General features: G+C 38.6%; 1 protein-coding gene across 2 annotated transcripts in view; it reads right to left on the bottom strand.

Annotated features, from left to right (window-relative positions):
• The window catches only part of prex2 (phosphatidylinositol-3,4,5-trisphosphate-dependent Rac exchange factor 2), a 101,914-nt gene that overhangs the window by 5,394 nt on the left and 81,681 nt on the right, over positions 1-14,839 (bottom strand). For both annotated transcript variants that reach the window (XM_044104561.1, XM_044104560.1), the window contains exons 37-39: positions 5,826-5,892; positions 5,424-5,614; positions 671-773 (exon numbers count right to left, since the gene is read on the bottom strand). In XM_044104561.1, coding sequence (XP_043960496.1) covers positions 671-773; positions 5,424-5,614; positions 5,826-5,892 — 361 coding nt within the window. The remainder of the gene's footprint in view (positions 1-670; positions 774-5,423; positions 5,615-5,825; positions 5,893-14,839) is intronic.

The following is a 14,839-nucleotide window of genomic DNA, read 5'->3' as shown; positions in this document are numbered from 1 at the left end:
TGGCTTATTTATTCATCAAAAGGTTAGACGAATGCTTTGCAAGTTAATATGGAATTAATTTAAATAAAGCTGGAAGTTCCTCAAACTTGTAGAAAAATATGTGTTATTTACATTAAATTTCTTAGCGTTTTATTGTTCATTTAAAACCAATTAATTTTGATGATTTGAGCTCGACAGGCAGGCATTAATATGACATTTTTAAATACAAACATGCTAAAATTTACATATATGTATTGTACAGAAAATGCTGTTCATATCTTTTCTGCATTTTGTGCAAAAAAAAATCTCTTTTTTGCACAAATGACTGGATCAATGCAAACTGTGAACATCCAAGTTACTTTAATAGTGACCCTCAACTTTTTCTGCTTTGCTTGGTTTGGTGGTGTTCATTATTGTCAGATTAGATTTTCTATTCGGTTTCTGTCCTCCTAACACAGCTCCTCTAATCATTACTTACTGGGAAAATTATCAAACTGAAGCAACATGGATTTTTTGGATATTTCTGGAAGTCTTGAGTCGGCTTTACTTTACAACCTTCTAAAGGCTGCAGTTATAACTTTTGCTTATGCATCCTTTTTCTACCAAAGTTCCTTCCTTCCACTCAACTTTTGTGACAGTATTTGCCAAAGTACTCTATACTGTTTCTGAAGGATCTTAATGACTATCTTACCTGCTTCCTCATGACATCTGTGGCCTGCATGATGTATCTAGGAGGAAGGCCATGGTTTCGAGCCAACAGGATGGCCTGCTCCAGTGTGACACTTAGCGTGCAGCTGTTGGTCAGATAAGAACATAAGGGTAGGCTTTATGAATTAATGTCAACGAGTCCAGGTATGCATAATTTTCAACCAGTATACATTTTTTTTTATCCACAATAAAACATGAATGAAAACAAAGAAAGCTGCACAATGAAATGCTGCAATATGTTTGTTTTCCATTCACAGGGAACAGTCAGAATGATTCACTTTCTAAACAGGCTCTCTTAGCAAACAAAGACATTTCACTGACATCGACTCAAACAAAGCCAAAAATCCAATGCCTGCCTAAGTCTGAGCTTGATATGAACACAATATGTTAATTTTCTGTTAAAATTCATTCCAAACACATCGCATTTGCATGAGCACATTTTGGTCCTTTTTTTGCAAGCTGTCATTACCATTTTGCTCCTCCTGCTTGGCGTTTGCTCATCTCCTCACAAGAGTTAGTCACAGCCAGGAAACGAGCAGCTTCAGATCATTTAAGGTTTGGGGTCTTATTAGAACGAACGGAGATAGGATACTGAAACTAGAGGTTGACGGTGAGCACCTGAAGAGGCTTATCAAGATTGATGCTCATTGCAGCAAAAAGGAACAGGGTCCAAGGACAAGTCAGTGAGTCTCCTTTGGCAGCGATTCCCATAAGCATGTAATGTGTGTGAAAGGATGTTGACATGACTCTGTGATTCATTAGCTGGAGCACATTTTGTATTCAGTCATACATATTAGAAAATATTAAGTAAGTGTGGAACACAATGTTTTTTCAGAGTGCATCTGTTTGTGATGGTGCCTTTGACATGACATTCTCACTAGATGTTGGTGAAAACCATGTTATTCCACAAAATAACATGGACCAGAAGTTTAATGTTTTGATTACCGCCTAATCAAAACAAATTAGGCGGTAAATGAAACTGGGTAAACCGGAATTAAGACAACTTTAAGATGCATTGCTCAACAATTTTCAAATATTCTTACACATGTACCGCTTCTAAATTTGAAAAGCTGTGTGTGCCTCCTGTTTATTTCTTCATATATTTTCAATTGGATTTAAGTCAATTGATTTATTGAGCCTTAGGTTAATGGGTAAATTTAAACTTTGGTGTAATTTACTGGCATTCTACCAAGGTTTCTTTGGCTTGCCCAAATCGTTTGGAGCAAATTTTTTCTTCAACAGTGTATGCACACACGCCACTGCAGTTCAGTGAATCACTTACAGTGCTCATTGAAACATTATGCCTGCTAATTCCAAGTCTTTCTGAAGTGATTCCAGTCAGAGTGATTATTCTTCTTTGTGACTTCACTCTGACTCAATCCAGTCAGAGTGATTATTCTTCTTTGTGACTCCTCTTTGTGACTCCCAACAACCCAGGGATGATTTCCTGGGATGTTGGGAATCATCCCAGGAGCACCTGATTCTGGTTGGTTGCCTGTAAAATTATGTTCTTTCTAATTCTAATTCCAAAGATGCTCAGCTATCTTCTAGTCAAACAGCTTCGCAATGAAAAACTATTTTATAGATAATAAATAATAAGTAAAACAGCTGATAATAAGCAAGATTGCTTTCTAAATATAGCTGGCTATTTGCTTGGGTTACTATACCTTTTGGCATCTCCTTTTCTCTGTAGTTTTAATACTTACCCCCTATTTTCTCCATTTTATTATACATAACATAATTCATGACAAAAAAATTAAGACTATTTTTACAGGTAACAGGAATTAATTACATCTGAAAATATTTTATTTTACACTAAGTACTTGTTTTCCACAATGTGTGTAACCACAGTTTTCTCTTCATCACCACAGTACACACACCCACGCACACACACACACCCTCACACAATGCAACACATTGATAAATCCTTAGAGAGTCAGTGACAAGTGACAAGGCTGCTCAGATGACCTTTCTTTGATAACAAGAAGCACTAACGTATCGATCCAGTCTTTTCACTCCAAATTAAAGTGTCCAAAGCTCCTACTCTGCAAGGTTCCCATTCATTCAATAACAACCACCATGGAGTTATTAAGAAATCTGAGATGTTTGTTTATTATCTCTTACGCACATGGTCGGATTTAGTGCTAACTGAGAAGGGGGGGAAAAAACAAGCAGACGTGAAACAGCGGAGTTATAGCTGGCAGAAGTCGTTACGTGAAGTCAATCAGATAAAGATTTAAAAGGTCCCCTCGGATTTCATTCGCATAACTTTATGACAGGTCTGACACGCTGTGATAAAAGTAATGAACCCAACAATCATCTAGAGAATGTGCTGAGTTATATCATGGTAAAGAGGTGCAAAAGATGTCCTCTTGCAGTTCAAACCCTAAAATATTTCAGGCTCCCATTTCGAGCTTCAGCAAACTGACAAAGAGGAGGGGGAGACACCCAGAGAGGATCTTTAAATATCTTGTCAGCTGGAGCAGGATGAAGGAAACGCTCAAAATCTGTCTGTGCACGCATGTGCGTGAAGCTACACAATTTCCAGGTTCATTAGGGCTGGTGAGATAGTGGGAGATGATTTATATCCATCTGTTTTATGTCGTTCCAACACATCCCATTTACACCCAGAAAGGAGTACATACTCCCCATTTGGCTAAATAGAAAGAAATATATGAGACAGACAAAAGAAGAAAAAAATATAGAAATTATAAAGTGTAAATGAAATGATACAAGGCTATCAATTTCTTTTTACAAACGTCTGAAACCAACAATTCTGTTTAGTGCCCTCTTGTCTGATACATCAAAATAAAATCCAGTACAAATAACCTCTAAACGTGGTATGAAACCAGTAAATCTGTTCAGAACAGAAATGAACAAACAGTATCAAAGAACACAGCATAGAGGTTAAGGATAAAGCTGTAGAAAAGCTAAAGGCAGGGAAAAGGTAGAACACTGAATCCCAAGCATTGGCCAGCACACATACTGTTCAGTCAATCATCTGGAGGATGAAAGTTCACCGACGTTCACTGCACAATTCTGCCATTTAGGGAACAGAAGAAGAAACCTTTTGTGAAAAGAAACTTATAAAAAGTCCTGTTTGCAATTTGTCCCAAACTGTGTCAAACGTGTCCATAAAGGTGCTCTTGCAATGAAAGACTGAGATATATACATGTTTTGGCTGAGTGTTGGATTGAAAAACGCAGCCAAAGAGGTGGAAAAGCACTGCCATGGTGAAACATGATGGTTTCAGCATCACAGCTTCTAAACTTTTACAGGAGATGCTTTTCCTCTGTAATAGAGTAGATCAGAGGCGTCCAACTTCATTCCTCAAAGACCTGCTCCATTTCAGCTAACTCATGGTAACATTCTCTTTAGATCAAAGTATATTTTTGTCTCAGAATACGCTACAAAGTGTCTGAAACGAGACTTCAAGACTGTAGTTGACAAATGTTTGCCATCCAAACAAGCTTTTCAAAACTACCACTTCTTGCTTCACGCAACTAGAGGCATAACCAAAAAGATATAACTGTTGGAAAAAGTGTCTGAACCCCCCCCCAAAAAAAACCAATCAGACAAAATTCTCAAATTGTTTTCATTTGAGAACTGAGTAGGAGAATCACGTTGCAAATTGGGAACTGCTGACCCCTCCAACCCATCCCACTTCTGCTGTTATGAAAACTCATCCATCAGCCCAACTAATCCAATCAGTGGTGCCTTATTACTGTCACATTGGTGAACCTATTTCCACACTACTAATCAACTGTCTTGGTTTTATTGGTTTTCCAGTTGCTGAAAATGTTTGCCGTTTGCTCGCTGATTGCATGTAATTTAAACTCAACACAGTGGGAGTCATTTGAGTACTAGAAGAAATCTGGTTCTATAAAAAGGCCCAGCTTTAATTCTCACTCCAACACTCTTCATTCTGCAGTTTCAGGCAGCAAAGCTGTTTCTACGCAAGAAGCTGCTACACAAATAACCCTAAGTATTACGGGACTTGTCACCTGTTATGTTATGGTGCACTTTGACTGCCTGCCGGGGTGAGTTGTGGGAAGGATGTGTAATTTACACAGAAAACACACAGTGATATATGCAGCTTGTGGGTTAATAAAGTAGCGGGACTCATTGAAACTTTCTATTAGAGCTAAGGCAAGTGGACGCGTCCCTTTGCAGCACTTAATCATGCCATCACTCATACCCACAGAATGAATGGATGCACAGGTGTGAGAGAAAGAGACAAAAAGATATGAAAACTGTCACAGGGTGAGGAAAGAGGGCATCAGAGATTGGTGGGCGGTGCGGAGGGAAGGAGTATGAGACGAAGATGAAAGCAGCAACTAGGGATCAGCAGTGACAAATGATCGGGATATTTCTGTCCTTACGCATTGATGAATAGGGCCCTAAGCTGCAGGTGAACCTTATACAGAATTCAACAGGAAAGGAAGTATTTGACCAATCTCCTTCCTGTATAAAGCGTATTTGATCTTAGAAACAAAGAGGCCAATCAACAAGAATACCTGATGTTAATTCTTGCAGAGAATGGCTCCAAATTGAGACATACACAGGGCTGAAACTGTAATATAAAATGGCAAAAATGAAGGCAGTGCCAATGTACTTTGTACATTTATACCAGCCCAGAATCTGATATAACTTTCTGGATTTTAATTGGTTGTGGAGCAACAGAAGGAGGGGCTCAGCGACAACGCCAGTCTGATAGAGATGGAAAGTGCACTCACCGATGAACGCCGCTGTTGCACATAACGACGTGGGTGGCTCCCAGACGCGAGCAGAGCTCTGACGCGACAGTGAGCAGCCCTACTCCAGAAGCCCCGCAGGCTGTGAACTGGCAGGCGGCGGTGCGGCGGCAGCTTATAAAGCTCTCCATCAGACGGTAGAGCTCCTCCAGGGCGGTGAGGGGTCGCATTAACTGGACAGAGACAGGAGAACAGAGGATGAGACATAAGCAAAAACACAAACCTCTGACATACCAGGCAGGTTTTAAGAGAAAAATTGTCATCAAATCACCCAAGTCAAAGAGTAATGAAAAGCCAACCATGATGAGTACACGTAAACCTCAGGGTTTGAGTGTATGTCTGTATATTATTACGTATATTAATAATGCAAAATGAATGCCTTACCTTATCTATGAGGGCAGCTTTGGGTGCAGTGCTGGGGGGTATGTTGGACTGATCAAGGAAAAACGCCCTGAGTGAGAGAGAGCGAAGGTAGAACATAGAATTAATAAAATTCCTTATGTGGAGCAGTGAGACACAAAATATGACAGAATACTGAGGTTAAATTTGTTTAAAAATCAAAGTCCAACCTTTTTATATATATATATTTATTTATTGTTTACTGTCTGACATCCAAATGCTTCTCTGCACCATTAGATCATCAGGATAACAGGCCTCCTCACTGGAAAAAGTAGGCCAGCTGCTTTTTATGGAGGACCAGCGTCTGACTATCAATCATTAGAGTAACTTGGGCACGGCAAAGCAGAAACACAGACTAAGCATCTCTTGTCCTGGGAGTCGATCCAAGTGCCATCGCTTCACTCATTTATGGAGCACAGAACAAATTGTGCAATTTCCCTCTTCGTCCACTAGAGGCAGCACTGTACTAGTGGCTGCATACAAATGCTGTGCAGTCTGCCGCAATGAGTCCATCTGAGGATGATTGCTCCTCGTGCAAACTCAGCAGTCTGCATCTGCATCGGATCTCAGCATTCAGACACTGTGCTAAACATAGGTATATTACACCATATTAAAGCCTTTGTAATAAAATCATCAATCAACTCCATAACTCCTTGCGGTAAAGGATAAGACACAGCCTCTGTAACACATTTGAGCAACCACATACATAAAAAGGGAGGGGGGATAGAGTTTTAAAAGGAGAGACTGGAACAGAGACTGAGAAACAGATACTGTTTACAAGATTAAGTGAAGCAGATCTCATTCATCTGCATTGATTCTGCTGTAAAGTGATTCAAAGAGCATTGAGGCATTCAATCTGAAGCTGCCTTTCAAAAGACATCTCAGGATTCTCTTGCAGTGATAATCCATGTGATTTGAAATCGTACTTAATTCAGATAAACATAAAATACTTCTTCAAAAAGCTTTTAAAGTTGGAAATATACTTTTAGCCAGCAGGCGACAAAATAAGAATGCAGCACAAGAAGGAGTGAACAAAATCATTTGTTTAACTAATGAGGCATGATCCCCAGAAGTGAGCTAATTTATCTTAGCATCTCAGCATATCTACTCCTGAGCTACTGATGAATAATGTTACACATTCACTTATGGCAGCTTTCCAGGTATTTAAACGTTAATTGCCAAATTATGCATTAACCTTGTAGTGTGCTGCAGAAACCGACAACTAGCACCGCTTGGTTTTGGTTCCGCTAAGAGTCCTTGTAATTGGTTCAAGATGGGCTTATCACTCAAAAGAAACGTTAGAGGGGAGGTTACAAAGTGTCAAGGTGTAGAATATAAAGCCATAATATGAACAGATACTTTAAATAGTCCTAAGAGACAAAACAAGGTTTTGATTTGCTGTAGTGTTGTCTAAAAATCAGTGCAGCTACAATCTAAATCTACTTTCTTATCCGTTTTAAAAATGCACTGTTTAGTCTATTCTGGACTTTTGAATTCTTCAACCTTCTACAATTTTTATGCAGATGTAATGGCCTATTTTTTTTATTTTTATTTTTTACAGAAATCTGATAGGAAATGGGGAGACAGAGAAGGAAAATATCCCATTTGTTGAGAATCAAACCTTGCACACATACAAAGAATACTTGCTTATATTAAACAATGCTTTGTGGCAAAGGAGCCATAAAAACATTCGCAAGCAGACTAAAAGAAACATGTTGGCTTATGTTTCGTTTTTTGGGGGTTTTTTCCATTACATCCTCGAACTTCAACTTAAGATTGTTGGTGAGAGACAAATTAGTCCACAAGTTAGTCCAACTTTTAAGTGGAAGGAACATTATGCAAGGCGATTGTAGCAAATCAAAATATATAACAAAAAAATAAATAAAATAAAAAAAAAAACATGACATGTCTTTGTTGAATCACCTTAGCTCTGGTACACCTAAATTAGATTTGACTGAATCCATCATCAGAAAGTGGAATGCGTATGGTAAAACTGAAAACCAACCTTAACATAAACTAGGTATCTACGGATCTTTGGAGAGCTCTTTGGGGCCTCTTCATACCATTTGCCCGAAGAACTGAGGTGTGTGCTAAATTTAAATGTATTGAAAAGCTTCTCTAAGCCTCTCTTTAGTTTTTTATGCAATACTTGCACAACCTTTCCAAAACAAAATAGTCCCACTGGAAAAATTAATCCTTTTACACTTTTTCCCCATTATACTGCAAACTGCAAGTTAACATTCCTTTTCATTCCTTTTAATTTCATTTGTTTTAGCTTAAAAATGTAATGTTTTCTTGAGTTCTAAAACTTAAAATTAGACAACCCAATGCATTAAATCGTAAGGATACAAATGCTTTATTTAGTTTTTTATTATATTTTTAGAGTCACGCAGGTTTTGGCACTCCAGGCAAACTCACTTTGTTGGAGGGAGAGCAAAAAATGTCTTTTTGGTTTTAAAAGGTTGCTGTTTATCTGATTAACTTGTAAGGAGCAGCAAAGAAGTCATGAATTTCATGGTTGACTCTGTAGGAGATGCAGACGTCAGCAATACAGGCTGAAGAATCTGTTGACACTTTAAATTATGCACTTCACAAATCTGGCTTTGATTAAAGGAGCATAAAGAAAAACAACACTCATGAAATAAAGCCATATGAAGTCCTGTTTGCAGTTTGTCACAAACCAGGTAAGGAACACAGCAAACACGGGGAAGCCACTGTGCGACAAAAATACATGAACTGCTTTTGATCTTGCTGTTATGTGAGCAACTCCTTTTTCTATTTTTGCTTTTAGTGGAAATCAAGACAGCCATAGGTAAAGTCTGCCTGTAGCTCGTCCTGCAATAACTGCAACATCCCTGACCACACACTTAAGCAGAGCCAAAGGGTTTCCATGAGGCTCTAATGGAGACTTTGGCTGAAAGCCAAAGATGACCTGCTCTGCATGTAGCTGGTTTGTTTTATTGGGGAAATGAGAACTCAATTCACTTTGTTTCTTCTTGCTTCGTGACAATAGGACACCGGAGGCCCTTCAAAGCACAGGGGCAAATGCAGTCAGCTGCTGCGTAGAAAGAAGAAAAGAGGCAGATGTGTTCAAAGGAGTAGCGCAGGAATGGATATATTCCCTGTTGACTCAAGAAGTGAAGGAAAAAAATTAATGATCCCTAAAATCCAATGAGGTATAAAAACAGCTTATAATTAGCATATTTTGAGTGGTTTCACTTTCACTCGAACACCGCGAAAGGGCTAAATTATCTATAATTTCTAATATTTCTGTGAACATATGACCCCACAGAGGTGTAAAAAAAGTCCATGTAAATCACTCACAAGGCCATGATGAATGACACTCACTATTATTAAATTCCCACACAAATCCCCTGGCGTGTGTGTGGGAAAGCAACCTAGGAGCTAATGAGGGCTTCCAGGAGCCTTAAGACGCCCCACAGTGATGCTGCTGCACTGACACCAGGAGGAGGAAAAGCTGCAAACTCATTAACACAAATGTGTTTATAACCATGGGTAGGTCAACTTTAGCTCAGAAAAAAATCTAGAATATACTGGTTTATGCTACAGCATTGTGAAAGTATGTATAATGAGACAGATATGTTATTAACGCTATTACTGTTAGTCAGGGTGAGAAAGCAAGTGCTTAGTTTGTGACACTTATAGAGGATTTATAGTAATGCTGTCTAGTGTCAAAGGAAGTTAAAGTTATTAACACTAAGTCACTGGACTTTAGGACACGCAAGCATATACACATATACAGGGTCAGTGTCTGAAAATGGTGAAAAGATTTATTAAATTCATGAAACCTGCACAATAGAGGATGTATGGTAGCTCATGGATAGAATTGTCTTAGAAAGTGCTAGATTGTTTAAGAGCTTATTTGATAGAGCAAATATGGAAATCCTGTTGATTTGAAAACAACAAAAGTATTGGGATGACATTAAAACTCTTCAACTTTAACCCTTTTCTACAAATCAGCCAAATTATAATCTGTAAATCTAATATTTTGTATCATTTGGCAATTCCAAATCTGAGCAAACAAAAATTACATAGGAGTCCATCAAGGCTCCAATCTTGGTTCACTTTTATTTCATGTGAAAGTGGCTCCAATAACATAACATCTCTTACTATACATATGCTGAAGATACACAACTTTATATTTCTGTCACCATCTGACCACAGTCCACTACAATTGCAATATAAACAGGGACAAACTTAGTACAGATAGGACGAAATCATTGTTTTTATGGCCTAACAATGCTATGTTAAATAAGCATTGAACAAGACTCTGTAAGGCAAATACCACTATAAAGAAACCTAGGTGTTGTCATGGATCTTATCAAATTACTCTATTACATCTTAAAACAACTGCCAAAGAGAACATGTTTACTATCAAATCAGTACACACAGACCAACAGATTCATAATTTTAATTTCAGCAAGTTAGATTGCGGGGCTGCACAGTGGCGCAGTTGGTAGAGCTGTTGCCTTGCAGCAAGAAGGTCCTGGGTTTGATTCCCGGCCGGGGGTCTTTCTGCCCTAGTTTGCATGTTCTCCCTGTGCATGTGTGGGTTCTCTCTGGGTTCTCCGGCTTCGTCCCACAGTCCAAAAACATGACTGTCAGGTTAATTGGTCTCTCTAAATTCTCCCTAGGTGTAAGTGTGTGTGAATGGTTGTGAGTCCTGTATGTCTCTGTGTTGCCCTGCGACAGACTGGCGACCTGTCCAGGGTGAACCCGCCTCTCGCCCAGAATGTTAGCAGGGGATAGGCACCAGCAACCCTCCCGACCCCGTTAGGGACAAAGGGTGTATAGACAATGGATGGATGGAAGTTAGATTGCTGTGCTGGTATCCATTAGAACCATCAGGCAGCTGTAGCCCATCCAAAATGATATTTCCAGAATCCTGATTACACCAGGAAAGTGAATCATCATGTCCAGCTTTAAATCACTGTCATGGCAACAAAGATTGATTTGCAAACATTGCAATTGGTTTTTAAGGGACTGAATGGTCTAAATATATTTTGGCGTTTCTTGTCTATGTGGATCCCGCAGGTCTTCGGAAACCTATTCAAATCGGTATTGCCAGGAAGATAACTTAACAGCAGGCAGCATCTAAATTTTTACTCCTCGATTTGGAAAAATGTTGTTTAAATTATGACTGAAATGCACTTCACAAAACAGACTGAAAACATTACCGTTTACTGCAGCTTTCCTGTAAAGGTCAAATATGATTTTATGACATCTCAGCTCTTTATCTGCCTCCAGATGTGCGTTTAAACATATTTTACATTTAAATCTCATGCAGAATTGTACCTCTATTATTTTTTTTATCTATACCTTGTTTTCAATGACATTTTCTTTGTCATTTGCTTTATATTCTTGTAAAACGCTTTAGATTACCTTGCTTGTCCATCTCAGAGGGGTTTTCTAATCAGATGAATCTAGGTCTTTTATTAGAGTACAAAGCACAACAAAGTACAGAGCTTTAATCATTATAACCATGCAGTGATAGATATAAAATGAAGTGATAAATGGAAGCAGCTCAGCCCTTCAGGCTTTATAAACAGAGGTTCGGTGCAGACTAGTCGAAGCAGAACAAAGCCTCACCACCTTCCTGTGAATGTAAGTAAACTGGGGCACTCTTTGCCAGCCAAAGACTCCTGCCTTTTCAGCGGGGAGGAAAACTACTTATAACAGCTCCATTTTGTTTTGTCCAAGACAAGACATTTAGCAAGACACATTTTATCAGTTCCAATAAATATTAAATAAACCATATGGTGTGTGCTTGTTGAAACACACATTTTTTTAACAATGTTGTAAAAGAGAACAAAACTAACGTTCCGGTTGAAGTTCGGCAAACTTAATTTTTTTTTATTCCTGGGAATAACTCTTAAAAATGTTTAAAGCTAAACAGCAGACATCAATTTCTGCTGCACACTGTTTCTCCAGGGAAGAGAAAAAACACCGCTAGTTTCGCTCGTTTGCAGTGACAGTTCAGGATGAACGCAACTATAGAGCAGAACTACAAATTTTAAGTTCAGCTCTGTAACAGCTCAAGGACAATTTTGAGTTGGGTGCCCAGGTACGATGGTTTATTTTTTACAAAGTGGCGTCTAAATGGGTTAAGACTGAACACAAATAACTTGTGGGTTATGTTGTGCTGTGGGAAAGAGAACACAGCATAAAATTAAACAGCCTGTATTAATAATAATATATATTACCACCTGGACAGAGCTTCAAGTTTATTGCTCATCTTTCAGCCACCATCCCATCATTACACACATTTATCAGGCTGTGTTGTATTTTATTATCCAATATATTTCAGGGATTCATTTCTATTTAATACATTTTGGGGTGGGGGGGCTTCAAACTAGCCAAGACATCCACTGAAAAATATTTTATCCCGATAATGAAAAGTATATTAAGTAGTGACTGCAGGGCCGGCTTTAAGTTTCTGTAGAGAGACACTATGGGTCAGGCAACACTTTCTGGTTTACCGCCATTACTACACTGCATTTGCACTTCACCAACACACAATACGCAGTGATCTTCATCTTCTTTTCTGTCCTAAAATTGATAACAAGGGAGCATGTAAGGTGAAAACCAAATGCCCTCCTGAAAAGTCCCGTCAATAAAAGCAAAATGTGATGAAATAAAAAGCCTCCAGATATCCAGCTCCTCCCCCTCTGACTAAAGCATTCAAAGACAGCCTAGTCTTTCCATTTTTGCTGCAAACCCTCCATGATCCTCATCTTTCAACTAAAATATCCTCAATTACTCCAAAAGGTAGAACATGCATACAGTGTTTTAGATTTCCCATACCACTCTGAAGGGAAGCTGAGAAAATGCTGTACTCCAGATGACAATAGATTCCAGTCCAAGCAGATTTTAGAAAAATGCTGCTTTATATGCCGCATAAATACAACTTCAACTCTGCTTCTGAATAACTGTCCCTCAAGGGTCTGAAATGCACATGTGGATCTGAGCCATGACAGCATTTGGTACGGCAGCATGAAAACCTTAAACATTGCCCTGCATTTCACTCAGTTCAGCGATGCATCTGTCTGTCAGACGCCTTCTGGCGCCGGCCCAGTGTTGGTTTAGCCCAGCACTGCAGCGGCTCGGCTCAAACGATAACGAGGTGCCTGAGGTCGGAGAGTGAAGTGAGATCACGGCCTAGTCTGCGGTCAGCTGTAAGACGGATTGCGGCTGGCAAAAAAAACAACAACAAAAAAAAAAACCTACTGGTGACGTTTACATAGAGAGAAACCACTAATTGCTGGGAACCAAGGGACCATATTGATTTTACCACATTTAAACAAATATATTTTCAGGATGGGAGAAAAACATCTTGCCTGCTGGTTTTCCATGAATTTCTTGTGGCATCACTTATGTCACCAGTACAACAGATGCAAAACTAAAAGTATAGTTTAGGCATTAGCAACCACAACTCTACATGTTAAATGTAATTAAAAACTATATTTTTGTCTAAGAAAGGTATTCACTCAACTTAAACATTTTCACCATATTATGACCACACCAGGAAACCCACTTCTTTTCTAAGAAATAGGAGGGTGTGCTTATAGAAAAGATGAACATTTTAAGTGAAAATGCATCTAAACAATGTGTAAACAGTTCATAATTTGTAGACTAATTTTGATAGATTAGAACAACCTGATATAATTTTGACAAATAATGTATTAGTCCAGGAAATGTGTCTTGATCGATGTTTTACTGTTTTGTAAATGAGTTAGAAATGTATCATTTCTCATACGTCTATTCTGTACACAGAACTCCAGATGAACTGTGACACAGATTACTTACAAACTGTGTCACAGAGGAGCTGCTGCTGAATGTGTGAGAAGTTCTGTTTGGAAATTTGATTCATGTTGAACAACTGGCCAATTTACTTATGGCACTTATGGTTTCAACACTTACACACACACAAAAAAACTAATTCATCTCTGATGACACCAACAGTGCATGTCCTTCACTTTCAATATCTACTAACCTTTTAGATAAAAAGTATGTTTCCAGCTTACATTACAAATAATATCTTGCCATATTTACCACTTTTCTCTCAAGATTTGGATTTCAAGCAAAAGCACAAATTACATTTTCACACATTTTGACATCTTATTACTTGCAATATAACAAGCGAAAAAAAAAAAAAAAAACACTTGCTGAATCAATTGACACTGACTTTAGGTTTTTGCCCTCTGACATTTTTGCATGGTCAAATGCTTTATTTGTGGACCTTATGATTTTTAACTCTAACTTTAGACCACCTTCAGACCAGACAGTTTCTTTTTGTCTAAACCAAATGAATGAGCTTAATGGATTGATGTTTCATTAAGATTTAGAGTTAGCGTTGAAATCAAGTCTTTTGCTCAGTGTGTAAATCCTCCTACTCTAAAACATTTGCAAAGAGTGGAAGAGTTTGGAGAGCCCAGAGTAAGTGAACATCTCAAACTGTGAGCTTCAGCAGATTCAGTAGAAACTAACTCTACTGTACCACACGGCTTGACTGCCTCCTTAGCTAGCACCCTTTAGGCTCCCACACAACACTTGCCTGTGTCTTCTTAGACACATTCACTGTGTTACTGCTGGGACCTTGGCTGTCAACTCAATTACATTTTTTTGTCAGTGCAGGTGAAATTATACAGAAAGCAGCAGTATAAAAATGTACAGCAAAATATAAGAAGCTTAACATGAGCTGAGAAATCGGCTGCTTCCAGAACAGGTCAACTTTCAGCTTGACTGGCCAGGAGCGGTGACCAGCCAGTAAGAAACTCAAAAATCCAACTGTATAAATTGTGAATGCACCATACTAAGTGTCACCAAGCTGTATTAACTGCAACACTCTTCAGTGTGAAAGTCATTACCACAGAAAGGCTCAATTTTAGAAATGAAGTCAGAGGAAACACAAAAGGTACAACAAGCAATTTCACAAGAAAAATATTTTCAGGGTATGTTGGTTGTTCCTTCAAGTTGCT

Source organism: Gambusia affinis, linkage group LG21, assembly GCF_019740435.1.
Source record: "Gambusia affinis linkage group LG21, SWU_Gaff_1.0, whole genome shotgun sequence".
Lineage (NCBI taxonomy): Eukaryota > Metazoa > Chordata > Actinopteri > Cyprinodontiformes > Poeciliidae > Gambusia > Gambusia affinis.
Note: the sequence above shows the minus strand (reverse complement) of the source record. Positions and strands in the feature narration are given on the sequence as shown.